Source organism: Chlorocebus sabaeus, chromosome 9 (genome assembly GCF_047675955.1).
Source record: "Chlorocebus sabaeus isolate Y175 chromosome 9, mChlSab1.0.hap1, whole genome shotgun sequence".
NCBI lineage: Eukaryota > Metazoa > Chordata > Mammalia > Primates > Cercopithecidae > Chlorocebus > Chlorocebus sabaeus.
Genome location: NC_132912.1, coordinates 125,041,776 through 125,056,969, shown reverse-complemented (window position 1 = coordinate 125,056,969; position 15,194 = coordinate 125,041,776). Strand labels below are relative to the sequence as shown.

General features: G+C 34.8%; 1 protein-coding gene across 5 annotated transcripts in view; it reads right to left on the bottom strand.

Moving 5' to 3' along the window:
• PLEKHA1 (pleckstrin homology domain containing A1) overlaps nucleotides 1-15,194 on the bottom strand; it is a 57,678-nt gene that overhangs the window by 21,868 nt on the left and 20,616 nt on the right. For 4 of the 5 annotated variants that reach the window (XM_007964295.3, XM_007964291.3, XM_007964294.3 and 1 more), the window contains exons 3-5: nucleotides 12,499-12,555; nucleotides 10,390-10,435; nucleotides 4,052-4,149 (exon numbers count right to left, since the gene is read on the bottom strand). In XM_007964295.3, the coding sequence (XP_007962486.1) occupies nucleotides 4,052-4,149; nucleotides 10,390-10,435; nucleotides 12,499-12,555 (201 nt within the window). The remainder of the gene's footprint in view (nucleotides 1-4,051; nucleotides 4,150-10,389; nucleotides 10,436-12,498; nucleotides 12,556-15,194) is intronic. The other variant, XM_038009665.2, reaches the window with a different exon arrangement.

Genomic DNA, 15,194 nt, shown 5'->3' with positions numbered 1-15,194 from the left:
GTTTTTCCATTTTTCTTAAATTACAGTATATTAAAAGTCCTTGCTCATGGTGTTAAGCTCACTGCTTCTAATTTGTCATTATAATAAAATCAAACGCTAATAGTTAACTTAGAACTGCATTTTACTATAAAAATTATCTAACTTTAATCATCTTATTCCCTAAGAACAAGAAAAGTTCAAGCAAAATATCCATGAATATGGATAACTCCTTTAAAAACAATAGGTACCACTAGAAAACATGGTCTACATTCAGCCACTAAGATCGACATTTTCAGGATACAACCCTACCCCAAACCACCCAACTGTCCAATGAAAATGAGAAAAGTGATTCCACTGGGCAGTTGGCACATATCAGACACTGAATCCACTTGGTTTCTTTGTCTACTGCCTTTCTCCCTTTTCTTGGCTTTCTATCTTTTTACGTCCCTGCATTTTGTGTAGGAGATCTGAATGTATTCTTGGCAGGCATTTGCATGTGATCCTAGTAGTAGGAAATTCTAATAGTAGGAAAAGAAAAGGTAAAAATAACTAGAGAATAAACAGATGAACAAAACAGATTTAAGTATTTATGCGTGAAATACATAAAAACGCTGCAGGTTTCTCGAAAGTTAAAAGGAAAGTTGATATTCAATTCACTGAATGACAATGTAATGTTGGGCTAGGTGCAGTGGCTCACGCCTGTAATCCTAGCACTTTGGGAGGCCGAGCTGGGTGGATCATTCAAGGCCAGGAGTTTTAAAACGAACCTGGACAACATGACGAAATCCAGTCTCTACTAAAAATACAAAAATTAGCCAGGTGTGGTGGCGCACACCTGTAATCCCAGCTACTCAGGAGGCTGAGGCACAAGAATCACTTAGAACCCCAGAGGCGGAGGCTGCAGCAAGCTGGGATAGCACCACTGTACTCCAGCCTGGGCAACAGAGGGACACTCCATCTCAAAAAAAAAAAAAAAAAGGAGGAAAGAAAGAAAGAAAGAAATAGCGATAATGTTCAATTCACTTCACTGAGAATAAAAATCCTTAGTGCAGACACAAACTCCCGTGTCTTACAATCTTTCTGAGAATTCTACATCTACTTGTTTCCAGTTTCTATTAAAAATATACCAAACTTGTGGAGTTTCTGCCACAAATTCAAAGGACTAATTTTTAGATTCAAATCGAATAATTATTTTTAAATTTTAAAAAAGACATGTTTAAAAACAGTGGCTCTCTGTTCAGGAATAAACCATATATATCTTAGACATTCCTTAATAATCAATAAGGAAACAGAAACCACCATATTTATGTTGTTATTACTATATATGAACAGTGGAAAGCATACTTTAAAATTTGATTTTCCTCACTCCAGTCATTGATACTCCCCCTTCAGGGATGATTCTCCTACTGTTGCTCTTTTCCTTTTTGTGCGTGTGTAATACAGATGGTCCAGGATTTACAAAGGTTCAACTTACAATTTTTCAACTTTATAGTGGGTTTGTTGGGGTACTAAATAGATTTTCAACTTGTGTTTTTGACTTACAATGGGCTTATAAGGATGTAACCCCATCATAAGTTGAAAAGCAACTGTAAAGGGTAAAGAATTTCAAGTGGCACCCATCTAGACTTAAGAAAAGTAAGGAAATTCACAGAGTTGGAAAATAAAGGATTAAAATGGCAATATATTATAATTAGGAAATAGCTGAAAAATCATCATTCCCTTACCCATTGCCCTCTAACCACCTCTATTTTGAAACCACACATTTCCAAACTCTAATTTCAGATTTCTAAAATTTTAAAATTTATTTATCACACAGTACTTAGCAGACCACTAAAAGACCACTAAATTATACAGTTGACCAAAATGAGAGTGATTCCATAGAAAGATTTATGTATTAAGTACATATATCAAAATGCACATTTTAAGTTTTCAAATAATCTACATGTAAATCATCAGCAATGTTCATAGGAAAATATAACAAATTAGAGATTCCACACTTTAATACACTTAATATATAAAATGCACAAAAAACTGGTGAGATTTTTAAGGAATAAAATTAACATAAAGCATATCTTATTAAAGCATGGGAAATTATTTCATTGCTATCCTGAGTTAAACGTGTGTCTATCTAAAGTTTATTTTTAATAAGTGCTATCAATTCTATACTCACTTTAATGCAGTTATAACGACTTTATTAATCACTATAGTAATAAGGACTTCTATATCTTATATGTATTTATATTTTCCAAATGTGAATTATAAAAACATTAAAATCATTTACCAACAAATTTATCTTAAAAACTATAAAAATTTCAACATGTAAAATAAAGTTGCAAGACCACAAAAGCTACTTAGAAGTATTTTTAAGAATTCTATTTAGAATTTCTAATCTGTTTTTCCTTCATGCTAAGAAGTTTACCAGTGTCATTTGTATAAGACTGTTTCATACCACTGATAAATTAGACATAGCAGTTTAAGACCCCCCAAAGTGGTAAAAAGCCTGAGACAATTCACTGCTTTTTCTCTTAAAGCACTAAGAAACCAGTGCTGCTTGTTACTGCAAATTGTAAAACATGAATTTAGTAAAGTTACGAGATACTATCTTTCTAAAGAAATTTTTCAGCAGGGAATATTTATTAAAAGAGTTAAAATGATTAGCTAAAAGTTTTTAAGAATATGTATGTCTGAATCAGGTTAAAAAATTGCTTTCCTGAAACTGCACAAACCTAAAATAACTTCTGCTTCATGTGCAGATCAGATGCAGTGCGTAGGCGTTTTCTGTCATGTGGTAACAAGCTGTTCTAGTGCAAAACAAAAAAAAAATTCGACTTAACTCTGGGAACAGCTTTAACTATACTGACTCTTTATTGTGTTGTGATATAAATATGAAATTATTCATTTTAGATTAAAACTAACGAGTGACTAACATATGCTGACTTTCAGGGCACATATTATTTGAGAATACGTCACTTAGGGTCAGTAAATAATTGCACTTTATTAAAAAAAAAAACAAAAACGCAATTGACACAAATCTCACAACACAAGAACTCCTTCCCAACATATTCCATGCAGGTCTACTATGTATTTTTCCACAAAAGTGTAAAGGGAAGGTGAGGCAAGGTACATATCTACTTGCTGCTCACCATCACTAGCAAACTCTCTCAGTAAAGGTTTTTGGTTTTAGGAACAAAAGAGTAAGGAGACGGGGGCTGTTTTTGTTCAGGAAGCAGTAAGGCACTGCACTTCAGAGTTCAGGCTCCAGAGTCCAACAAACTGGACTGGACTTCCAGCTCCATAATCTACTAGCTATAAAACTGGTAGATTAATCTTTCTAGGTCTCACTTTTCCAGTTCATTTAAGTAAAACCTTCAGTCTAAGATCTGGCACAGTGTAAATAATCAATAAATATTCATCAGAAAACCAAAAAAGAAGAGAAGCACACATTACAAGCAAGAAATTGTAGCATGGGAAAGGTATCAAGCCCTGGAACACAAGGAAAAAAATCGGACATAGGAAGAAGTTTAGAGCCTGAGACAAACTTCTCAAGGGTCACGTGCGGCAGGACCCTCTGGTTGCCACAACCCTTCAGACACCATCCCTATCCCTATCCCTCATTTTTCAGCCTTCATCTCCCCTTGTCCTGCTCCTGTTTTCAACTCTTTTCCTCTCTGACCCCAAACCCCAGTCAGGGCTTAGAAGAGAGAAGTGCCTATTCCCCAGGTAGGTGGCAGGAAATCTCTTACACTATACTAGAAGAAAAAAATATATCCTCCCGGTAGAACTCTACGTGCTAAGCACATATTCTCCTAGAAACGTTGTAAGAAGTGATTAAGATCTGCAGTAATATATCTCCTTATTAGGTTCATAAGTTAAAAAGGCAATCATGGGCTGATTAAAGGACCAACAGTCACCAAGTACAAGAAAACATATTCACATTCTGAACACCTGTCTTTTAAACAAAGCTTCAGTATGAAACCTGTTGGTAAGCTGGGAACATTTGGTAGGTGTATCTTCAAAATGAAAAGATTAATTCCAGACATCGAACAGTTTTCAAAAAAATACATATACTTACTGTAATTTTTATAGCTTTGTTTAACACATTTACCCATTCCACCAGGTCCTGCTGATCATTGGCTTGTAGGAAGTACTTCCTCATTCCTGCATTCATAACTGTTGACAGAAAAAAATAACACACCAAATACTGTACTTATTACCTGTAAATTTATGTTTGCAGTAGCTGAAAAACCTCGCTAGGTTCAACACCATGACTCTCGTGGATTTGATGAAATATATCAGACCACATATAATATAGCTTTTATCACACAATAACACAGGTAAAACTCTTATTTTGTTATGGCCATGTTTTTTATCAAATGGATACACCACAATACATTTAGTCAATCCCCTAATGATAGACGCTTAGGCTACTTCCGGTTTTTGAAATTATATAAAATATTACAATGAAACATCATACACATATATTTCTCCACACTTGGCTAGCATTTCTGGGGGATAAATTTCTTGACATAGATTGGCTGGGTCAAAGACAGCTGACGTTTAAACTTTTTATAGGCATTTCCAAATCATCTTCCCACAAAGTTGAATCCGTTCACATTCCTATCAACCACATACGCAAGGTTTATTTCATTGAATACCCCTCACCAGAACTGGTTATTAGCACCTGTGGATACCTCTAGTTTCTAATTTTCAAAGGCTCTGTGGCATTGGGGCTGGCAGTCTGCAAACAATATTTCCTAGACCCCATCTGAGGCCATTCTCTGCCAATGGGAGGTACTGATAAGAGACTGTAAAGTGGGAGAGGGGAGAAGGAAAGAGGAGACTCTCCTTGATTCCTGCTGTTGTTGACCTCTCTCCAACAGCAGCACACAACTAGCTACTATTGGGGGCCTTTTCCTGCCCCCTACGCCAGCCTTGCAGAGTCCCCTTGGATACCAATAGCTCCATGGTAGCTCCTACTCCACTGCCCTAGGTTATAGTAATACTACTGTCTCTCCCCTTTTGTCTCTCTAGCCCTCCTAGAGTACTAGTTACTTCATGTATTTTCTAATTTCTGGGTTACTTCAGCATTCCCTTCACATTCTTTCAGTCTTCCAAGATTTGGGTAACCAATTCCCTGTAACAAATCCCTTGGGTTTGAAATACCTAGTGTGGTGTTTTCCTAATACTCTTTAACAACCTATTGGTAAATAATTTGGTAAATAAGGTAAATACCTTATCAAATTTTAATTTCTTTGGTTATTGAGATAAATTAGTTTTATAAGTTTATTAGCCATTTGCATTTATTTTGTGAGTTTTGTTTACTGTCTTTACCCACATTTCTCCTGAATTGTCCATTATTAATTTATAGAAACTTATATATTAATCTTTTCTGCTTTATTACCAATACTTTTCCCAGTGTCAGTTTTATTTTACTTTCACAGTATTTTTGATCATACAGAAATATACTATGAATCTTTTCTATAAATGTATCCAGATTTCATATCATCTAGAAAATCTCCCTAACTTAAGATTTATTTTTCTAGACCTTATGAATTTCCTTTATATTTTGAATCTTAATACATTTGGAACTTTTATGCAATTTAGTTTATATATACCCCTTTAGGGACTATGTACTTTTATAAAGCAAAGCACATGTGCACATACAGTTATCTATAAACCATCATAGTCCACTCTTGAATTAAAGCTATGTATTATACACCACGTGCATTTATTTTTAAAAGCATAAATATTATTCCAGGAGCTAAGTATCTGAATAGTTATACTGTTGCAATTGTTCAAACATAAAAATAACTTCAAAACGTCTCCACCAAAATTTTAAAAGATACACTAGCACACAGTTGAATGTGGCTAAGAGAAGGGGAAATGCAAACTCTCAAGGAAAACACACAAGATTTTGAAATTGAGACTGAGACCAAGACACTCTAAACTACAGCTTCCTTGAATTGAGATGAAGGTCTTAGAAAGGAAGTCAAAGCCTATCTTGCAAAGTACTACAAAACAACCAGTCTATAACCTTAAAAGAAATTTAACACACTGGATATCTGTTCTTGTATATCTTTCTAGAGACTGGAAAAGTTATAATTGCCATAAATATATATTAAGATAAATCCATAATTCACTAGGATGCTATACCTATCAATAAATAACTTTTGCTTGTAATTTCTAGCCATCAGTAAGGCTTCCTTTTATACTCTTTTTTTTTTTTCAGCTTAGGCTGAAGCAGAGCCCTCCTCATTCATAATGGCTTCTTCCCCTCAATGTTATTTTGGGCATCTGCCCAGAACATCTGAAGAGTTTAAAAATCTATGCACTTATTAATATACTATACTTGGTACACAGTAAATGCTTAATACATATGCTTCTGAATAAATAATATTTATATAAGGATCTCTTTTAAGGAAAGGAAGAGATGTAAATATATATCTAAAAAAAGACTCCTAGTATACCTTGCAATCTGAATAAAATCTCATGGACTTTAATAATTACTTCATGACAAGATGTAGGTATATAGGTATGATCTAGAAAAAAAATCAGCCTGGAATCAGTCCAACCTGACTAGCTTATGCACTTACAAGCAATATCATCTTTCAAACATTACTTAATTTCTCTGAGCCTGATACTCATCTGTGAAATGGGAATGCCACTCATTCCACCTCCTTAAGAGGTGACGATCTTATACGTAAAGAAACTAACACAGTGCTTGGTACAGAATATTCTTCACTGCCATCATCTGGAGATTTCTAAGGAGTAAGGAAGCACTATAAAAAATGTAAAGCAGGACACAGTGGCTCACGCCTGTAATCCCAGCACTTTAGGAGGCCAAGGCAGGCAAATCACTTGAGGTCAGGAGTTCGAGACAAGCCTGGCCAACATGGTGAAACCCTGTCTCTACTCAAAATACAAAAATTAGCCAGTCGTGGTGGTAGGTACCTGTAATCCCAGCTACTTGGGAGGCTAAGGCAGGAGAATCACTTGAACCCAGGAGGTGGAGGTTGCAGTGAGCCAAGATTACACCACTGCACTCCAGGGGACAGAGTGAGGAGGCTCCATCTCAAAAGAAAAAAGAAAAAGGAAAGCAAGTGACTGAAATGTGGTGTATTAGCAATATTGGTGGGGAAGGGAGAAAGGGAAAGAAAATCTTTGAACAATTAAAAAAAAAAAAACTTTGATACTGCTAAGTTACCATAAAAACCCTAAAGTAAAGGTTTCACTGTAAATAATAAATGCACCCCTAGAAGCTTGTATCCTTCCTACCTTTTCCACTTGAGTATTTCATTTCAAATCTTTATGATTAGGATGAATACATAAAATGGATAAAACTTGAAGCATAAACATTGGCTTAACTGCAAGCAAAAATCATCTCACAACCTGAAATCAACTGGTTATGAATATATGGTTTTGGTTCAAGAGGTTCTAAGGTATTTTATCACACTCTTTGTCAATTTTCCCCATTCTGTTTTCTCTATTCTGTACTTTCCTCTGTCCTCTCAGTCTCTATCAGATGTTGGACTTCTTTGATTGCTTTTATCTCTTTTCCATTATCTATCTTTACCTTTGTTCTACTTTCAGATTTCTTTGCCTTTTTCTTGTGAGTTTTGCATTGTCTCATGTTCCTTCTCCTGTTTGATAATCCTCTCTCACCAAATGTTCAGTAATCCTGGGCTGTCTATTCATATTTTAAAAGAAAGTGCTAAAAAGACTGATGAAAAGCTCTCTTGGGTTGTAGGTCTGCTGACTGTGGACCTCACTAGTCAACTATGGCAAGCTCTTCTAGTAGAAATGCCCAGATGTCAGTCAGTATCTACGGATCTTTACTCTAGGGTATTCAGATCTTACTCACCTAAACCCGGCTGCCCAGTGCTCTGGGGTTGGGGTTGCATTGATTGTGCAGACTTTCATTTAATCTTCCTATTTTCAGTTTCATGCCTCATTCCTTTCGTTCTCTGGGACTAGTGCCCCTAAATATATAGCCTCACTGATTGTATTTGTGGAGACACCACACATCCCATTTCCTGCTGGAACAGGGGAAGGGTGTCTGCCCGATCCAGCTAGATGGAGGTAGGGAACAGAGATTGTTTCTGATATAGATATGCAAACTAAGTCCCTGTTTTTGGTCTTTCCTCACTGTTGCTTCCTCAGAAAATGTATCTCCTATACCTAAGCCTATCTAGAATTGGGGTGAGGCAGAACACTTAAATGGTGAGCTTTTCATTGGCCTCTTCCTCCACTCTGCTAAATTATCTACCATTCCTCTATCCACTTTCCAACTTTACATACTGAGGGTTACAGATACTGTGCTCCCTCCATCAAAAATGGCTTGCATGTTTCTTATTCTCACTGGTTTGGGACAATTTGAGAGAAGACACGTTGCCACTTTGAATGAAAGTTGTGGTTCTATTTAGAAGACAGTGCTTCTCTCTCTGAAAGTAAGCATTTCATGAATCTTTATTCCCACTAGCAGTAGAGGACTAATAAACTATTGACTGATAAATGAACGACTAATCTTAATTTTTGATTCCAACTAAAATCACCCATTCTAAATACTCCAATAACTATGAATGTCAAGTCTGTTACTGTATATTACTATTTTTGTAAGTTTGAGATTTTAGAAAAAAAGGGTTGTCAAAAGTATGTGCATTATACGTTCTAAAATACAAAGTTCTCAGTTATTTGACATGCAATACCGATTCACTTACAAGGCTCTGAGACATTTTCCTGCTTCATAACCAAAATTGTAATTAGTAATAAACATGTAACTTTAAAAAATAGCTTCATAGTGAGATAAAAGCATTTAATTTAATTTAATCTTCCTATTTAATCTTCAAGGTAAGAGGATTACCTTGACAGCCACGTTTCATCTTGCTCACATCAAGATGCTATTTCTAACTACTGCCTAAAGAAACCTGTCCTTTTCAAGCAAAAGAGAGCAAAGAACTTCAATTCTACCCCCAAAAGTATCTCTCACTTTAAAGTGAAATAGTCCCTTTTGATGTTAGTTGGCCACTCCAAATAGTTGTTCCTTCAGTCACTAATGTCCACTAACATACTCTCTGAGAGGGTATCAATTTTCCTAGATTCAACTACCACTCCCTTTTTAACAGACCCCAAATTTCTCCACTCTTGACCTTAAAGCTCCATCCAGTCCTCAATTACTATCAACAGAACATTTCCATTTGGAAGTTCCCCACCATTTCAACTCCACAGCAAACATTTTACTTATATAACCAGCTCTCCCTGACTTCCCATTTCTTTACTTGAAGCAAACTTCCCTGCTACCTCTCTCTTCTCTCTAATTCCCCCATATCCACCAAGCCCCTGCACTTTTCCTTCTTTTCACCCTTCCTCCTTCTCCCATTGCCACCACACTAACTCAGGACCTTACATAAGTACAGTAGTTCAGAGGCCACTTACCCAGTCTACCTACATCAAAACTTTCCTATCCATACCAAAAAAAAAAAAAAAACTCCTTCACCTTACGTCTGCTTTCAGATGCTCTCTTTCTCTTCTCCTTTTTTCAAAATAATAAAACCTATTGCTCGTCAAAACACAGCACCCTGGCTTCTGCCTGCCTTTCTACTCTCTAGCCACTTATCATACCCTCTAGCTTCAGTGTTCAGCTCCAGAGACACCACGCTCTTCTCCCCACAATCCTCTGTGCATGTGGTCCTCCTGCCTTTTCTCTGCAGTGCTAAAGGATATAAGCAGCAGGCTAGTTGGCCACCAGTGTAAGCATCTCCTCCTCCGGGGAGGCTCCCCGACTCCCAAGCTCCCCAATAAAGATCTGAAGGTCGTTCTTTGTGCTTAATAGATTGCATATCCCTTTATCTACAGGTTGTGACAACTGCAATAATAATTGCCTGGTATTTTTTATCTATGAGCCAACCAGCCTTAAGGGCAGCAACTGCTTCTTATTCATCTTACTGCCCCACTGCCAAGCACAGTGCCTGGCATATACTAAACATTTGCTGAGTAAGTTAATCCAATACCCTCAACTACTCCTATCCCAAACTGTACATTTCTCACCACCCACAAGCTAAAGACCAAATCCTTTTAATTAATTATATGTTTAATATAGAATAACATGACACAGAAAGTTTAAAATTACCTGAAATCTCACTGGAGGTGATCATTATAAATGCCAAAATTATAGTTACATATGGGTAGAAGGAGGTGACTGTAACTAGGATGGCACACAGGAAAGAGGCTTCGGGGTTAGGGGAGGGCGAGTGCAAAATGTTATTTCCTTATCTGTATAGCGGTTACAAGGGAATTCACTTTAGAATAATTCATTCAGCCATAGGTTTTGTGTGGTTTTCTCCTACAGTTTTCTTTTACAATATGATACAATTATATCAGTCAATTTAAAATACATATAACATGGCTACTTACCAAAACAGAACTCCGCCTTTGGCCTTAGCTTAGTAGCATCGCTAACCTAAAAAGAAAAATAGAGATGGGTTCCTCACTTCTTCATATCATCCTAAAACCAACCATATATACTATGTAAACTTCCACATGTATGATTCCCCAATAATCATACACATTTAGTAAACAGACTTAAAATTAAACATGAAAGACAACTGAAAAAGAACAGCAAATTAAATACATAGGATGCAGTTCCCAACTGTAAGAGGCTGCAAATAATACTTCCAAATTTTCCTTGAACAAACTTGTTTTCTCTTCAAAGAAATGTCAGAGAGAAGCTGAAAGTAAACCTTTAGGCTTTATGTCATACACACAAGTATTTTTAGTTTAACATAATTTTCAAAATACCCTCAATGAATATTCTACAAGAACTATGCATTCTTCCCAAATAATGTATTTCTAAATTAGCTATGATTTTTAAGCAAAAATGGGGATGGGTAAAGGGGAGACTGCATTTAAAATCCATAAATCCAGGCATTTAATTGAATTAATCTTAATCTTAATAATTAAGATTAAGGCATTAATCTGCTATGAGGAGATCAAAATGGAGCTGGATCCTCTCTTGCTCCTAGGAGAATACCCTAGGATAATGGGATCACTTTATTAAATGCAGCTCATGGTTCATTTTAGAAGATGAGGCAACCAGCTGCATTTGGTGGCTGCTATCCCTTTAAATAAAGTACCTCCCAGAAGCTCATTCACAACTATTGCCATGCTGTTGTCCAGTGACAGAACTTATAATTGCAGCATCTGTTTTGTACCTTCAAAAGGAATTCTAAGTCTGGGATTCCTCACTGATCCCGACTACAAACTCACAGTTCTGAGTCACACAAAAGTTTGTTCCAGAAATAAATTTTTGAAATAAATTTTTTTTGGAAAAAAAGTGGTACATCCAAAGTAGAGTACAAACTGCACAATTTAAACTTCAGGAAGTGGGAGGACAAGATGAAAGTTACAGAACTGCACAGAAAAAAAGGTTATATTTTAAAAGAAGAGCAATGGAGGAGGGGAAAGCAGCTGGCCAGTCACCCTACCCACTTTACTGAGTTAATACTTGATTTCAAGAAAGAGCTTCCACATAATATTTGCCATATGTAAATTTACATAACATGATTTTAACAGAAAAATGTTTCCTTTTAAATATGTAATCTTTATTGTCCAAGGGCTCTTTTCTTTTCTTTTTGGTCAATGAGAATGAATACCTCTGTTGTAACACTAATATAAAGTATTTTATTTATATAACATCTATCTTCTAAACAGAGGCACATTTGTAAATTTGTCTTCTGTTGAAGTGATCTACCTTTGCCAACAGATCTCAGTATATGCATAATAGTACCCATATTATCTAATAATACTGTGTTGCTACCTTTTGTATCTCATATATAAGTAATCAACAAGCTTTTATTGCTTTTATGTAAAACACACACACACACACACACACACACAAATCCACAAGGCTAGCACCTCAGCATCTTTTAGTTCCCTAAACATTAATAGAAGAAAATAAGAAAAAAGGTACCTGACAAACGTAAAAATCAAAATTTTTAAAAATAAAAAAATGGTATTGCAAAATTACCAGAAAAACAAATAAAGAAGAAAACAGAAATGAAAAGAGACAAAGTGAAAAGAGGGGGGAGAATCATCCTTTCAACATGAAAATGGTTCATATGTTCCTCAAAATAAAACATTAAAAAACAAAGTATCAAAGACAATGGGATTTAAAAGTTGGAAACAGCCTAAACAAACATAATATAGACTTAGAAAAATCTTCAGATCTTCTCAGGATAGACTTTGTTTCACTGATTTCTCCCTTTCTGATGTTCATATACCTGATCATAAAAGTTAATGTTAACTTTTGCAATTTGCCACATCCTGTAAGTTAAAATCGTATTCTTCATAATTGTATCAATTTAAAGAATTTCCTAAACATAGTAATCAGAAACTGTTTCAGCATGATAGAAATCTGAACATCACTGTTAAAGGACATGGAAAGGAAACTGCTGCTTCCATTCGTACGCTCATTCACAAGGATTTTAATTCACACATGAATATAAGACAATGTATAAAGACTACCTTTGAAATGTAGGTAAGTTTAATGGCTCCAACACGTGATGATCCAGAAGGTAGGTTCTAGAAACAAATTATTAATATATAATTAATATCCAATATTATGAATTCATTTTATAATATAACGTTCCATGTGTACTTTTGAAAAGTTAAAAAACTCAATTTTTAATATCACATTTTACAAATGAACTTTTCTTCTGTTCAAGTTTTTATTAGGTCTGAAATCAAGTCCATAGCTTGGATAACAAAACTGAATCCTACTCTTTTCCATCATCATGCATTCTATGACTAAAAGGCTATTTTTATCACTGGAGCTAAACCAATACTCTTTCTCATGAGCTTAAAAAGCCAAACACAAGATCAGATTTTGTTCCCGAAAGCAAGGGGGAAATATTTAGGGGCATAAAACAAATATAATTGTAAGATACTTTAAAAGCCTATACATATTACTTTGTTCTATTAAAATTTCTTTATCAAATATCCCTTGACAAAAATGGACTGCATTTCCCCCCATTTAAATGGTTTACTGTTTGTTATACCATATTAATCTACACTGATACTTTTTTTTCCAAAAAAAAAATGTTAGCTTCTCTTTACATCATATGCAGGGAATGTAGGCACTTTCACACACAGTATTTTCATTCTTCCCTTAAGTTTTAGATATGGTTTGCATCATAAAAGAGCTAAAGGTAAACGAAGAGGGAGAATCATCTCTGGTTGAAGTTATCCAGAAAGACTGAAGTACATTTAGGCTGGAGGTTAAGGAAAATTTTGAAACACAAAAAGCAGGGGAGAATATTCCAAGCAGAGAAAACGGACAAACTATGGCAAACAACTGAATGTGCACAGCTCTGTACTAGAAAGAGAGGGTGGCTGTGTTGGGCTGTGATGTAGTGTCCTGTAAGATTGTGGTACAAAATGGTGGTCTGAAAACTTGAACTGAGAACCTAATCATAGAGGACCTAAATAAAAAACAAAGCAGCAAAGAATTTATACTGTAGAGAATTTGAAGCCAACAAAGAAGGCTTATGAGCAGATCTGGAATCAAAATTATGCTTTAATTACTATATAATAAACTGAATGGATTATAGAGGAGGAAAATGGAGGTAGGAAAACCAGACAAAAGAATCTGGCGAAAAGAAACAAAGAATATAAATTTCATTTATATGATAGAAAACTGATAAAAGACTGATAGAATATTTCAGAGATAAAAATGAAAACAGATTTAGTTAATTTTGAAAATTATTTCTGCTGGAGATTAGAAAGCATCAACTATTCAACTGACTTTATAATAATGTACTTAAAAATAAAAAAAATCTATGGGCTTGTTCTAATGAATGATTAGGAGGTAACTGGAAGCCTAGATATTTCAAAGACTTAAGATTCCCAAACATGAACTGCCTACTGTTGACACGGACAGATCTTTTCAAAACTTTCACACACACCTATATGTTGTAAAATTCCATTAATTATGTTCTACTTTAAACTATATACTATGTACAAGCTTCCAAATATAAATAATAGTAAATAGGCATATAAAATAAAATTATAATTCATTAATGTATAACATTAAAAAGCTATTTGTATTCTTATGTATAACGTTTTATATTTATGGGTTTTTGGTTTTTAACTTTAAGGAAGGAAGAGAAATGTAAATATGTCTTCAAGAATCTCTAACTACTACCAAAGTGATTTTTTCAAAAACTGTTACCCTTCCACTCAAGGATAATAATTTATTTCTTTTCAGTTTTTAATGAGCCTATTATTTTAACTGCTGAATAGAGCTCTAAGTCTTTGTGGAAGGAAGACAAATGAGAAACCAAAGCATGAAATAAAGTGTCACAGTAATAGTAGCACACTACAGAGAAATGTAAGTAGCTGAAAGAAAAGCAATATTCAAAATACCCAGTTTCTATGGACTAGTATGATTACCATCAGGTTTGACTGGAAAAAAAGAGATTCAAAATTTGTTACTTGACAATGAACAAGAAATAACAAACTAATAGAACACTTAAGAAAAAAAGGGAAATAGGCCATTTGTTGATTATGAGTTCCTAAACTCATTTTGCCAAATACTTTTTCAAATCTCTTCAAATGCACTCCCTCGTACAGCAACTTAATTATTTCATTCTCCATGATTACCAACCTCCTTGATAAAACACAGAAAGCCCCAAAATGATCCCTAATAAACACTAGAATGAATTTTTAAACCCATGGTTAGCGGAAAAGGAAGCAGTGGTCAGGGGAAGAAGTGGCTCCCTGATAACAGATGAATCAAACTAATTTTCTTTCTTTACCAAGGATATTATGATCAGTATCATATATCAAATGTTATTATACTTTGACATAAGCAACTAGATTGAACCATACGAAATTGCCATTTTTTAGTAATTCAAAATGTTTGTGTATTAGGTATATTAGCAATTTCATACGGTTCAATCTAATTGCTTATGTCAAGATGTAATAACATGGTTATACTGATCATAATAACCTTGATAAAGAAAGAAAATAATATAATAATCTTAGCAAGACATTTTACTAAAGTTTTCAAGAGTAGCTATGTCTTGATTATTACGTTTAAAAGTGACACCAAGTTGTTACTAATGGCTAATACACTGGCTGACAGAATCAAGATTTCCAAAGAAGACATAAACTCAGTAAGAACAAACTAAAAAACATTTAAATTCTGTACTTAAAAAAAA